This window comes from Lichenostomus cassidix, chromosome Z (assembly GCF_008360975.1).
Source record: "Lichenostomus cassidix isolate B80296 chromosome Z, HeHo_3.0, whole genome shotgun sequence".
Taxonomy (NCBI): Eukaryota; Metazoa; Chordata; class Aves; order Passeriformes; family Meliphagidae; genus Lichenostomus; species Lichenostomus cassidix.
Genome location: NC_139511.1, coordinates 14,532,923 through 14,547,310, shown reverse-complemented (window position 1 = coordinate 14,547,310; position 14,388 = coordinate 14,532,923). Strand labels below are relative to the sequence as shown.

Sequence of the window (14,388 nt, the reverse complement as noted above, 5' to 3'; positions counted from 1 at the left end):
AAAGACTGATTTTCTATGAACCATAAAGTTTTTTGAACATAATTCTATCAATAAGTGTATTTGAGCAGGATGGCAAAGAATTCTTATAATCCCAACAAAGATTTGGGTTTTAGTGAAAGGAAAGGAGGGGCATATACGAGCATTTTTAATTAGCTTTCATCAGCACCTCCAGTGTGTTCAAAAGTGTATATTGTGTTTCCTCACATTTACATAATAAGAATTTTTGGACTTCATTGAAACTTTTTTTTGTAATTGTGCATTTGGAAAATTAAGTTTGAAGTTTATGATACCCTGGCTCCTGCTTGCCTGGATCATAGTGTGTTGTTAAGATGCCATCACTGGAGACGTTTGTTGCAGCGATGTTTCTGTTGGGGCTTGGTAGACTGTGGGTTCAGATGGATGTGACTATGGCCTTGACCGGTTGCACTAAAGAATACCGTCTGGGTTTGTACCCAGATATTCTTGGATTAATATTCTGAAACTTAGATCTTGTCCTGTCTGGAATTTAAATACAGTTCCCTGAGCTTTAAAGAGAAGGCAAGCACCATTGAGTCCTTTTTTCCCCCTCTTTAATTTTCCTTTTTTTTTTTTTTTTTTCAAACTCTTGTAGCCATTGTAATCCAGGCAGTAACTTCCAAACCATTTTTACAGCCTCAGATAGACAAAGTGCATGTTTATGGATCTGTTTAATTCCCAAATTAATAATAATTAGAAAGTTCCTACATTTACATTTATACTTTCCTTAGCATATATAAGGGTAGAGAAAAATTCCCTAGACAGTTGGGTGTTCAGGACTTTGAAATTTGAACAACTTTGTTACATTTGAGATGGCAAGTCTTTTGTTGCGACTAGGTTGACTTTTTGTGGATTTTGTGGGGATTTTTTTGTTTTCTGGTGAGTTTTGGTTTGTTTTGTTTGGGTTTTTTTCTTGGTTTTCTTTGTTTATTTTGGGGTTTTTTGTTTGTGGGGGTTTTTCTGGTGTTTTCTTTTTGTTTTTTTTTCTTCTTTGGTTGCTTTCTGAAATGATACCTTTTGTTTCAGGTCTGAAATTTCAATTTTATTCCTACTTGGAGGAAAGAGACATAAACTCCCCCATAGTGGGGAATCTGTATGGGGTTTACTTCTATTTAGGAACCTTTGACCCATACCTCCCCTATTTAGTGAGTGGAAATGGCAAGGTAGCTTATGCTGAGAATGGTAATGGATCTGCTCTCCACGTGAATCATGAAGTAAACATGAAGGGGAGGGGATTTCAAAAGTCTGCTAGTGGAAGAAATGCTTTAAAAGTATTTATTTACAAAGAAAGCCTTTCTTTTACCCCTGAGTATATATTAATTGGTTATAAACCTTAGTTTTCAGGCACCTAATTATTCACACAGCAGTGCAAGATGGATTCGCAGGTTTTACAGGATTCACAATGGAATTACCATTCCATTGTACTGGCAAGAAGCTTTTTCTGTGGAACAGAGAGAATTTTTTATCTAAAGCTCCAAGTTCTGTAATTAGTTGTACAATAAAGGATTCAGAGAAGTGGCAAAACGTATACAAGTGCTTAGAAGTTTAACCAATTAGCCTTTAAGTTGTCTGCCTGCATATGTCATTATTGTAAGTGGTTTAGTATTTGGTGGCATTTGTATTTTTTTCTTTTCTTCCAGATCATTACTAAATACATTTATGAACTACTGCAGAAGGAATGCCACTTGAAGAAAGTAACTCTTCCAGTAAGTATAGTTTATTTTTCAATTTTTTTTTTTGGGACCTGTACCCAGCATAGCCCGTGATCCCATATTCAGGTGGAAGGCAAGGTGTGCCAGGGCTCTGTGCAGTGTGCATCTGGAGATGCGGTTCCACCTCACTTCTCACGTTTGATTTCTCCAGCTGAGGCTTCCGTACCTTACTGGAAACCAGAATTTTCAAAATGTGGTGTTTTTAATAGGAGAGCTGTAAGCTTTCTGAAAAGTATTTGTGAATCTTTTGAGACGTCCACAGCTGGATGCAGAGAATAGAAATGCCTTTGCAGGCAGAGGACTACACTCACACTGAGTATCAGTAGACTACTCCAAGTAAGTCTTTTAAAAATGCTTTTTCAGTAACTTGTAATATGTGTGTTGTATAAAGTACTTTCATTGTTTAGTGAAAATATTTGCTCAACCCTTGGAAGAGACGAAATGTTCCCCCACACATCAGAGTGCTTAGCACAGGTGATATGATATGATGATGTTCAAGAATTTTGATATTCTGTACTGGAGAGTACAGAGAAGGCTGCAGTGGGATAGCACTGTATAGGTTTTCCATCATTATGAAGGATTCCTATGCTCTTTGAAATCTTTGGAATTGTTCTCAGAGGATCCTTCATACTCAGCCAAGGAAAACCTGTTCAGGCTAAGGAAGGAAAAGATCTTTTTCATTAACAGTTCTGTAACATTTCACTATTCCTGTTTCCGTTCCCTGAGTGTTGCTTAGGTACTGTTTTGATAACCTGCCCAAACTACTGACAGTTTCCTAGAAGGGTTTTTCAGTGTCTCCTGGTCATGGCAGAAGGAGCTGTGCTATGAGGTTCACAGGAGCAGTTGAAGGGCAAGCAGCAGCTCTCTGTAGTCGCAGCCTGGTGGTTGCACTAATGCCCTGAGAACCAAGACTGAGAAAGCATTTCCCCACTTCAGATTTTTCTGTGTAGACAGGCATAGGATTGGGTTCATCATGACAGTCTGCCTGGTGCAGTGCTATTTATGATCTCCTATTTCTCTGTACAGCTAATTTTCTTTGTTGGTGAAGTTTTGGTCCAAGAAGTACTTCCATGTACCAGACAGATAATGTATCAAAAGACTTCCCAAGCCATGTCACACTTGTGAAACCGTGAAGCTTGTATTTATAAAGGTTGAAGTGCCCAAATTTTAAGGCTATAGGACTTCCTTTGATTCCTAAAAAGGAATATAAGGAATATAAGTAAAGCAGTGCTAAGACTGATCAATTAGCTCCAAAATATGGAGGTGAAGAAACTTGGGTTAAGTGTTGTAGCACCTCCATCACCTATGTCATACATGTGGTGCCTCATCTATCTGGCTCTAAGATTTTGTTTTCTTGGCAGAGAAGAGGAATGGCCCTGGCTATCTCCCACTTTTGGATTTACGCTATTTACTTGTATGTAGAAATAGTGTAGTAAGTATGGATGCAGTTGTTCAGTAATACATTTAAGCTATTCTCAAATGCATTACTTCCAAGTTCTTTGAAGTGTCATAATTTAATTGCGTTTTGGAGCAAAGTAAGAGCTCACAAAATATGTGAGTCTAATTGTGAGCATTGTGGAAAAATTGACATGAGGTATAAGCACTTTTTTTCTGGAACGGGTGTTACGTGTAGCAGGTGCTCACCATAGTCAAAAACAGGTTATGAAGGCACATACAGAAGTGAAAAATTGAAACAATGTATGTAGAAGCTGAAAAATTAAAGCTGTGTAAAAGCTAGGTTTAAATCGTCACTGACCCACTGACACACTCCCACAGAACAACACAAAAACCTCCAGTTTAAACTAGTAAAGGAGACCAATGAAAGTAGTAAGACAGCATTTAGGGTGAAAATAGAAAAGAGTATAAATGTTGGCAAATAACATATAAAATCACAGTAAGATCACAAAAACCAAGTTTGAGGAGCTTGTTGGAGTTGTAAAGGCTAATAATAAAATAAAGCTGATAAGGCTAACAGATGAAGTGCAGCTAAAATGAACACCCAGGTCAAAAAAGAAAAACTAACATAATTATTTCCAATATTACTTGTCCAATTTCTACACACTTTTTTTTTTCTGAACAGGATATAATTCTGAGTAACTGTCTGAAATTTGTCATATCAGTAGAGGAGAGCTTAGGACAAGTTAATATATTGTACAATAAAGAAGTTCCAGGATGAGATTATTTTAAAATCTGGGGTTTATTAAGAAGTCAAATATGAAGCTACAGAGCAACCAGTTAGTATTTAACTTCTTGCTGAAATCAGATAATAATAATAATAATAATAATAATAATAATAATAATAATAATAGTAGTAGTAGTAGTAATATATTGGAGAAAATGAGTACAGGTTTATTTAAAAAAAGCTAACAGAATTCATTGCAGGAGTCAAAGATCACATGAAAAATAAAAATCTTGTCTGTAAAAGAGTACATACATTTCCAACGAACTGTCAACAAACTTAAAAAACACTTCTAAAAAGCATAGGAGAAGGGAGTCTCCTTGTGAGTTAATTGGTAAAAAGGAGAGAAAGGTGTTCGTATTTTACAGATGAAATAATCCGTTACTGGTGGGATGCTATTACGGCCTGACATAGTTGTAAACAAAAGGAAAAAAGGAATTCATGCAAGCTAAAAAACTTCTCTGTTTTTTTTTCCTAAAATTATTCAGGATAGTTAAACCTAAAGTTGATTATGATGAGTTGGGAAATTATTTCTTGATGCTGAATAACTGGATGATTAAATGACAGGAGATTCAGTTCTGGTAAATATGAAATTATGGGTAAGATAACTCACTCTGTAAACACAACAGTGGCCTCTAAATGAGCTATTACAACTCAGGAAAGAGCTTGGAGTGTTTGTGAATAGTTCTCTGAGAACATCAGTGAGGGCTCAATGGCAGTCAAAGACCCTCAAAGCAAATAGGATGTTAGGAATTATGAGGTATCGAGAACAAAACAGAAAAACATCGTCATTCCATTCATTATGTGGGCCCTCATGTTAAGCACTGCATGAAGTCTGGGCACCATATCAAAAAAGATATGAAGAATTAAAAAAAAATAGAGAGGAGGGTTGCAAGGATGATCACAGGCATGAAATGCTTTTCAGACAAAGAAAGATTAAACAAAGATTCTTCAGCTTGGAAAATAGATGACTGAGGAAGGAATATGACAAATCTATAAAATCATGAAAGGTGAAGAGAAGATGAATAGGGAATGGGTTTTTGCTTTTTTCATAATAGAGAACCTAAGGGGCATCAAGTTTAAATTATCAGGCAGGAGATCTCTACTGAAAGAGAGAGTATTATTTCATATATGTCCCAATTATATTGTGGAACTCATTGCCACAGAATACTATCAAGGAGAGAGGTATAAATGCATTCAGAAAAACCATTTGACAATATTGGTGGGATAGGTGCCCTGAACTAATGTACATGCTTGCCCAGTTATATAAACTCTGGCTTGCAAGGTTCCAAAGTTACTGCTTGTCAAAACCAGGGAAGAATCACTGTTTTGTTACTGCTCCCTTACGCAATCTGCCAGCTGTCACAGACAGGACCCTGGGACCCTGATCTGACAAAGATGGCTCTCATATATATACACCGCATTTTTATATGGATGTTTCAGAGGTGAATACAAAAACTTTTTTCCTCTAACCTCATCACAGGTGATCAGGAAGTTGGTCTAATGCCTTTCCTTTTTCTATCTGCTGATAATGAATTTGGCAGTGAAATGATTCTTGAATATTTGAAACATATTTTGATATTGTGTCAGGTGGAGTGTGCTTCTTTTCAGCATGAGTTTCGTTGGGAACAGAAAGATTTAGCTAAGGTTTAGCATGAAGGCATTTCATGTTCTCTCATCTTTCCTCATTTCAACCTTGTGTGCAAAGTACAACTTGCTGTCTTTGTTTTGCTTTCTCAGGTGTTAGCTTCAGTTTTGGATACAAAAAGTTTGTTAATTTCTTCCCGGATATGAAAATAAGGCGAGTTGGCAGATCAGGAGAGCTTGCCCATTATTCTATTATGCCAGCATCTTTGACAAAACAATTCTGAACATCTTTTCCTATGCAGGAAGGCTGAGATTCATATTGCATTATTGTTACTGTAAAGTATTGTACTTCTAATAATGACATATACTACTGGACTTGAAAATTTTAATGAAGAGTCTCAATAATATTAAGGGAGAGGCCATTCAGCTACTACTTCTAAATTTTAATTTTCTGATCCATTGAGGGTTATGTTAGGAACAAAGAGAAGACTGCAATTTTTTTTATCCTGATGAATTATTTGTATTTCTCTAGTTTTAATGGCATAATCAGTGATTGATCTTTGCTCTTCTTTAGCTGTGGAGGATAAATAGAATGTGCTTCTGAATTAACTGCATCTTTAACAGCTTTTGGGGAGCAGCTTTTGAGATGGAAGTTTAAATAATTAGTAACATTTTGTAGTGGTTTTAAGCTCAGCTGGAAATGAAGCACTGTGCAGCCACTTGCTCAACCCCCCTTTTACCTCCCGCAACCCCAGTGGAATGGGGAGGAGAATCAAAGTTAAACTTGTTGGCTGAGATAAAAACAGCTTAATAATCCAAAGCGAAGTAAATACAGTAATAGTAAATGGTAATAATACAAAAACAAGTGATATGTAATGCAATTGCTCACCACCCACTGACAGATGCCAGACCCCCACTTCCCAAACCAAGATCAGCAGTGCTTCTGGGTAACTCACCCCAGTTTACATGCTGGGTGTGATGTTCTGGGGTGTGGAATATTCCTTTGATCTGTTCAGATCACCTATCCCAGCCATGCTGCCTCCCAGTTTATATTGCCTACCTTCATACTGACAGAGCATGAGACAAGGAAAAAAGTCCTTGACTTTGGATAAACACAGCTTTGTAAGAAACCAAAATATCAGTGTGTTATCAACACTGTTCTTGTTCTGAAGCCAAAACACAGCACTTTAGCAAGTACTGAGAAGAAATTATCCTGGCTAAAACCAGGACACATATTTAATTGGCAATGGCACTGAAACGTCTCACTTTGCAGAATCTTCTAAGCTATCAACTCTTTCCTTTTTCACTTCAATAGGTACAATTTCATTCAAGAACTATTTTTCTTTGACAAACAATGATCTGTTATCTCCACTACATGCTCCTTCAGTCAGTTTTATTACCTAAGAGAAGTTATTACTTGTTTGTAAAATTTCCACCAATTTTAGATTTGTTAAGTTAGTTGTGGTAGTAGTCAAATGTTAATTAACTGCCTATAATACTAATTAGCAGTTTTCAGTTTTACGTTTTTGATTAAAAAATTCTAAATCAGGATTTTCAATATTGCGAAGACTGTAACGTGAGTGAGTTAGTGAGGTTTATGTTGAAACACGTAAGAGAAGGCTTTCTCATCTTGGGAAGGAAATGAACAGTTCTCTCTCTCCACAGGCTGCTCAAATTCTCACAGTCTTTTTGAGTCTTTTCAGTTTCAATTCCACTTATTTGCCATGTTCTTTCCGCCAGTTACAGTTTATGCCTATTTCACTTTGTAGGCTCAAGGTTTGTAATTTTTATCATGTTTCTTAACTTGAAATAAGAAAAATACTAGCAGATTTTTCCCCCTTTTTAACATTCAATCTTAAACTTTAAAACCTCCAATATACCCAACAGAAGACTCCTGGAACCTAGTCAGGTTTCATACTTTTTGGGTTGGCAATGGCTAATTGTTGATATGGTAGCATGGATGTCAATAAGATTAGATTTCAAGTGTAGTTTGATTTTACTGGATGAATTGATAGCAGCTGTGCAAAATACTACCTAGTGTGCTGCTGAAATACTTTACAGACTGATACTACTATATTAGGTGATAACTCATTGGAGACAGAAGTCATATGGAAAAAAGAAACTCACTGTTTGAAAACCTTAAGAATGTCATAATATCCATAGAGAACTCACCATAGCTATCTACATTCATAAACCTTAAGGAATTGTTGGGCATTGGGAAAAAATCCAAGAAAAAGAAAATTAAACCGGAGCTTTAAACAGTAAATTATCATCCTAACTTAGATAGGTTTGACGTGCCTAGTTACAGATTACTGGAAGATTGTTCTCACCTGTAAATAACAATGTTGAATCAAATTGTTAAATTAAACTAAAAAGCATTTTCCTGGATTAATTCAGTTTAGATTTAAGTGATCAGAAATCAGTGTCCTTGAGTAGGTCCAGAAGAACAAGTGGCTAATAAATACCAGTTATTTTATGTGGCCTCAGTGTGTCCAGCATTAAATGGTATTCTGTGTTGATCTGTCGGTAAAATAAGGTTGTGTATAAGAGTGACGTTTCTGTGCGTTCTTTAGTAGAAGCTGGATCTAAGAAATTACCACTGTTTGAAGGTAAATTGGCTTGACAAAAACTCTTGAAATGTGTTTAATTTTGGGAAAAGATTGAAAAGGTTTTTTTTTAATCTTGATAGGCATTTTTAGCTGTTTAAAATTAACTTTTTTGCAGAAGTGTGAACTAGTTATATTTTCTAGCGTATATGATTAGTAAGTGCTGGTATTTCCTATATGCTACACAAAATTTTAGTTAATAAGTACTAAAACCTACAGCTAAGTTACGCATTAGTCTGAAATGCAAATTCACAGTGTTTTTTTCCTAATTACAGTGTTGTAAGTATTCAGTTTATGGGTAGAAGTCAATTACATCTTGCCAAGTACTGTCTGTGATTCAGTGCTGGCTGACTTTTTACCTAATCTGTGTTACCTTCTAACGTGTCAATGCTGCTACTTTAGAAGCAGCAGCATGATCTGACTGTAGCCCCAGTATAGCATTTGTTGTACTTACGTATTCTACACTCTTTTCAATAGAACATATTCTTTACCATATTTTCTATTTTCTAACCAAGTGTGAGAGATAGTGGGTGCATTTCCTGGTGCAAACTTCCAAGGCACATGAGACCTTACTTTATTTTGGAGCAGGGGAATAAGGTCTTCAGTGCTACAGCCAATACTGAAGAGAGACATGACCCTTCTTTCACTTAGGAATATGTTTTGTTCAAGTAGCCTCATTGACTTCATTAAAAAATATTTGGTAGGACTTACATTAAGAAAAAGTCTGAAGATTTGTGCAGAATTAATTTTTCCTATGGTAAGGGTAACTAACAATACATACCCATATATGAGAGAAAACTAACTTAGTCCAAATAACCATTCCTTCTTTCTCAACATGGAGATCATAACCTCATCTGTTTTTCTTCACTGTTGCAGAGCATGTCCCTTGCAGCTTTTCAGTTAAGCTGTGGGGGTGGAAGGGTTTGGAGTACAGTAGGAGGGGGACACTTGCCTGTTTTGTTCTTTCTTTTCTGTGTGTTCATATGGTAGAAAGAGAAGAGTGAGGAGACATGAGGATTCGTTTTGCCCTCATGGTATTTACATCAGGATGGTTCTTTTGTCTTGAGACCCGCTTGCTAAACCAAGTGTAAAAACTTCAGTTTGTATTGAACAAAAAGTGCTGCTTTACTTTCTTGAAGACGAAATGTGATATTAGGTTGCGATTTACTGAATATCAAAACTAATTGTTGGTCTCACAGCAAAGTAGCTAAGCATTTACGCTGTTGCAGGAGGATTCTTGATGAAGCTATTATTTAGACCCAAATTGGATTTCTGTATTTTATTAGACCTATCCTTTTAAATTTGTAACAGACAAATAAATTTACAGTACTGGTTCCTATGTAGCTTATTGAGTGTTAATATTAAGGTGGCTGATTTGGATCTCTCCAGGATTTTTTTCATATTATGTAAGAATTTTACTGTTGCTTCAGGCATATTAGAGGTGAGACATGACTTGCTCCCTCCCCCTTGCCCCCTCCAATTGCTCGTTTATGGACTTTCTTCCTTTCCTGTAAATCTCTCTGAACAACTGATGTTTCAAAGCTTAAGCATACCTTTTACCCCTTTTTTTAAAATTTAAATGCTCCTTGGCTTGCTGTTCTAAAATGTGGTATGTTTTTGTTTCAAAGTTACATTGCATATTTTGCTTTATTTTTGTTTAGTACTGGGCACACATGCGTTGAAATAGTTGTTAAATGGTGAATGTTTTTATATAAATTTGGTAGATAACTTTACAACTATAGGTTTTCTTTTAAAGAATTTTATTAATGCATTGAAATGTATATTGTTTGTAATTGCAGGTTGATGCCATTGAAACTGAACCAAAGAGCTTTATCTTTATGAGTGAAGATGCACTAACAAATCCTGACAAGCTCTTGGTCCTGATTCATGGTAATGGTGTTGTTAGAGCTGGTCAGTGGGCTAGGAGACTTATAATTAATGAAGACCTGGACAGTGGCACGCAGATACCATATATCAAGAGAGCTATTGAGGTAAGTGAAAGTGCATGGATGCAAGGTTGTGTGTGCTATGGATGTGCATGTGTGTCTATATATGAAGAGCTGTGAACCTGTGGTGTTTTAATTTTTTAAACAATGTTCTATATTTTACTGTATGATAATTTTATTTTGATGGGAATACTTGCTTGGTTTTATTGGAACTTTTTTTTAGTGGAACCAAGTTCCTATCTTGCAGTAAAAAACCCCTAAGTTATGTGTAATGTTGTGTTGGGACTGCCATGTAGTTTAATATGGCAGATTCTATTGCAAGAGCTCTTAGCAGGTGATGAGATGCAGTAGAAGACATTACAGGAATTTGTTACAATTTGGTTTGTTTCTGTTGCATTTCATTAAATTTGTACATATTCTCGCTCAGTGTCTGCTATAATCCAATGGTAACATGAGCTTTTGTGATAACAGCAGTCTTTTTTACTAGGCTTGCACTGAATTTATTAGAGGCACAGTCTTTTTCAGATTTGCATTAAGTACTGATTCATTCTGATTTACTTATCAATACTTGACAGTAGAAGACATTCACATTTTATTGACACTATCTTGTTGCATCTGTTTGAGAGCCAGGGGACAGTTCGTGTTACATTTTTGTCATTAGAGCTTTGCAGGTGTAATTCATCATGTCCACCCTGCTACCTAAATGAAACTTCCTGTAGTAAACATTAGAACAGCCTATTTAAGACTCATTATTTCTATTATATTTGTCAAGTTAAGCTAATGGTCTACTCTAAATATCAGTGTTGTCACTGTTATTGTTTCATATTTTGCTAGATGATTAATTTTTGTGGTTAATGAATAATTTTTGCAGCTGTCTTTAAAGTATTTAGGATAAAAAATGGTGCAAAGAAAGAAAACATATAAAAACATTAAGCCATTAAGTTAATTTTAGTTTATTTTACCCACTATCAAAAGCATCAGACTACACTCTGTGAGGAAAAGAAACCTAACCCTGTGAAAGTGAGGCTTATTTTTTCTAACATAAAGTTTTCTATTAATTTTAAATCAAGATTCAGAGACAGAACAAAAAATACTTCAAGATTACTGAGTGCAATACAGGTGTTTGGTAGGTCCAGTATGGGACCACTAGTGCAGGTTCCAAAACCCTTCCCAAGAAACCCAAATAGCTGTAGCTATTTAAATTTTTGTAGCAATGCTTACATGCTTTCATTTTTATTTGTCCCTAGAGATGCTGCTGTCTTCGGTAACATGAGAGACTGAGTATTTCAAACTGGGATACTAACCATAATTTAACAGATACTTTTTAAGGGTATATTTCTGGTAAAGGAGAGTTATATTTCTTTTTGCTGTTTTCTTATTTTTATTTATTTTGTTCAATGATTTGTGTCAGTATGACAAAGATCAGGCCTCTGTTCTCTCAAATGGTTATTATACTTAAAACCAGATTATTTATCTCTGCATTTTGAATGCTTCTTGAAAAAAAAGCCACAGAAAAAAGTCCCAATTGTTGGATAAGAAAACATTTTTATAAAAATGTGATTGTTAGATCACACTGGGATACCAAACTATGTGTTCTTGTCTTTGAGGTTTTTTTAAATACGGTTTTTAGATTCATAGTTCACTTTAGTTCAGGAATTCCAGCTACTATGAAACCCACTGTCCCTTTTTGTGCATCTTAAAATTCTGATAAATGTACTGCATGTTTAGAAAACATACTCTTTGCAATGATTTTTTAATGCAAAATTAAGAATAGATTGTATTCAATTGTGTTAAATCAAATTCAGTTATGTCATTAAATGTGTTGCTTTTTTTTGTATCCTCTAATCACTGTAGTGGGAATTGGTTATGTATCTTGTTGGATAAGGCAATATTTTATGAAAGTCGAACCCCACTGAAAGTGTTTAGAATCATTAGGTTATGACGAAAAAGAGAATATATATAGGTACATGCTGATACCACATCAAGTTCAGGTACAGATCATATAAATGATGTTTCTGTATTTAGCAAATTATGGCAGACTGAGTGTAGGGACTCCATATAATAAAAATAATAATAAAAATTGCATCTTTTTCTGAGTTCTCTGGTGTTGTCATGTAGTTGATTTAGGCACTTCTTTCTTTTATGAAATGGAAATAAATAGCCTAGATGATAAATAGCCTGAATAAAAATTGTGCTGACTCCTCATGCAACATTGTTTGAAGTAAGGAATTCTTTTCTTAGATCTGTCTGTGTTTCTTCTAAGGAGAGGTCTCATTCTTGAATGAAACCAGCAGACCTTATCAAAGCATCACTGCTGATGACAAGAGAACACGGATTTTTTTTCTAATAGACTTACATGAATTTGAAGTGGCTAATGATACCTAGGATTTAAAAATTCCAGTGATCTGTTGCATTTGCAACACACGCAGGCATTGCAGCCAACTTAAAACATTTGCTGAAGACTGGGTTTTAATTTAAATAATAAAAGCTAAACATTTCAAAAGTGCTTGAGTGTCTTAAATGCAAGAACTCATTCAGAAATACCTGCTTTTCTCTAAAAAAAAATCCAGACAAGCAAAAAACCACCCTCTAAGTAGGCCAAACCCCACAACTTTTTCTCTACCGCTTTTTTCTGTGCCTCTGTTCTCAGTTCATTTCTTGGAAAAATGGAAAACAGGGATGCAACAGTTGGGGTTATCAATGAGCAGTGGATTGAGCAGGATGCACTGATACTTCTAATCAGGAAGTTAAAGGAAGAGTAGAAACTATTTCTTTTTGATACAACACTTTTGAGGAAAAAAGAACTGAGAAGCCCCACTTTTCATGCATGTGTGGAACTAGCTATGTACAGGCTTAAATATTGTAGTTTAGAATTCTAGTCTCTTGGGGTTGCTGCACATTGTAAAGAAAAGATTCAAAGAGAAATATCCCGGTGAGAATTCAAGTAGCTAGAAATGTGTTTTTTTCTTTTCATTTGTGCAATTCCTGTAGGTGATGCTTCTCCTTCCGTGTTTTATATTAAGCCCTGCTGTGTAGATTTGATCTTTTGTGTAAGAGGTGTTGTGAGTAGTTGACAAGGGTTTATGTGAAGAGGTAGCATTACTGTGTTAATTTGAAAATTCAGACTTGGTAGTGTAAAAGAGATGTTGAAATATAAACGAAGAGAACAAATAAGCAACTGGTTAGAGAACAGACTGTAGGAAAAGAAGGAGGGAGAAAATTGCACACAATGTGAAAAACACATGTAATACATTAAAACATGGTAGGACGAGACCTATTTTAGAAAAACAAGTATGAGAAAGATAAATCTGCTAATAAAGCAGTAAGACTGCAACAGAAGCAAAATTAAAATAAAATAAATACTTATTAATAAAGATATTTAAAACAAAAGCTGGCAGTATCCTGTAAAAACAGTAGAAAAATATTGCATAGATTTGTTGTCATGTTAAAATAGAAATTTTCTATTGAAACTTTCTGCAGTGGGAAACACTTATTTCTGACAGAAACAGTTATCTGGTGTGTGAGAGACTGAACTTCAAGTCCCTCCCCTGGGAATGAGGGACTGTTCCATTTATAATGAGAATTCTGCTCTGAAGATACTCCACTTTTCATTAAAAATAAATATAAGTTATATAAATAAATAAATAATTAAATGTAGATTAGAAGAGTAATTTTAATCTGTCTCTTCTAAGAGGCTTGTCTAGGTTGGTACAATCAGGCTCTTTTCAGATCAGTTATTGTTTCGCCACACATGCAATAACTGAAGCAGTGCCAGGAAAAGGTGACAAGAGACAGAGATAAATCCTCCAATTTAGTGATGAGGGCGTTTACTTGGGATGGCAGGAATTAAGCATTTGCATTCCTGGTTTTGTAATGGTTGTTGAAGGGCTCCTGTGTTCACTGTGTTAAAGAAGGAGAAGCTGAAGTTGATGTAGTTATGGAGGAAATTAGTTCTTTGGGAAAACAGGAGCTCAGCTTCCCTTGGCTAGACATTGTGAAGAATTTTGGGGTACTATTATCTTTGATACCACTCATCTAGGGAAAAAAGATCTCAGATTACTGCACAAGTACAGAGAAACTTATGGATGTTTTCTGTGTCTTTGGAAATTCAGTACATTCAGCGACCAAGATTGCTGTGATTCCTTGGATGGTAATAAAATACAACCACAACAACTGCCACTTATTTAATTAAAAAAAAAAAAAAAGAAAACCATTGAAGAATTGTTGCCTGATTGCAAATTTAGATATTAAGATATCTATCTTAGATACTTGTATTCTTACTTAAAGAAGAATTAATACTTGACATTTACCCAGAAAACAGGTTCTTCAAAGAACCTGGACAA

At 35.4% G+C, this 14,388-nt stretch overlaps 1 protein-coding gene across 8 annotated transcripts in view; it reads left to right on the top strand.

The window, feature by feature from the left end:
• ARB2A (ARB2 cotranscriptional regulator A) overlaps nt 1–14,388 on the top strand; it is a 257,519-nt gene that overhangs the window by 49,611 nt on the left and 193,520 nt on the right. For all 8 annotated transcript variants that reach the window (XM_085043339.1, XM_085043335.1, XM_085043331.1 and 5 more), the window contains 2 exons: nt 1,656–1,721; nt 9,899–10,090. In XM_085043339.1, the coding sequence (XP_084899465.1) occupies nt 1,656–1,721; nt 9,899–10,090 (258 nt within the window). The remainder of the gene's footprint in view (nt 1–1,655; nt 1,722–9,898; nt 10,091–14,388) is intronic.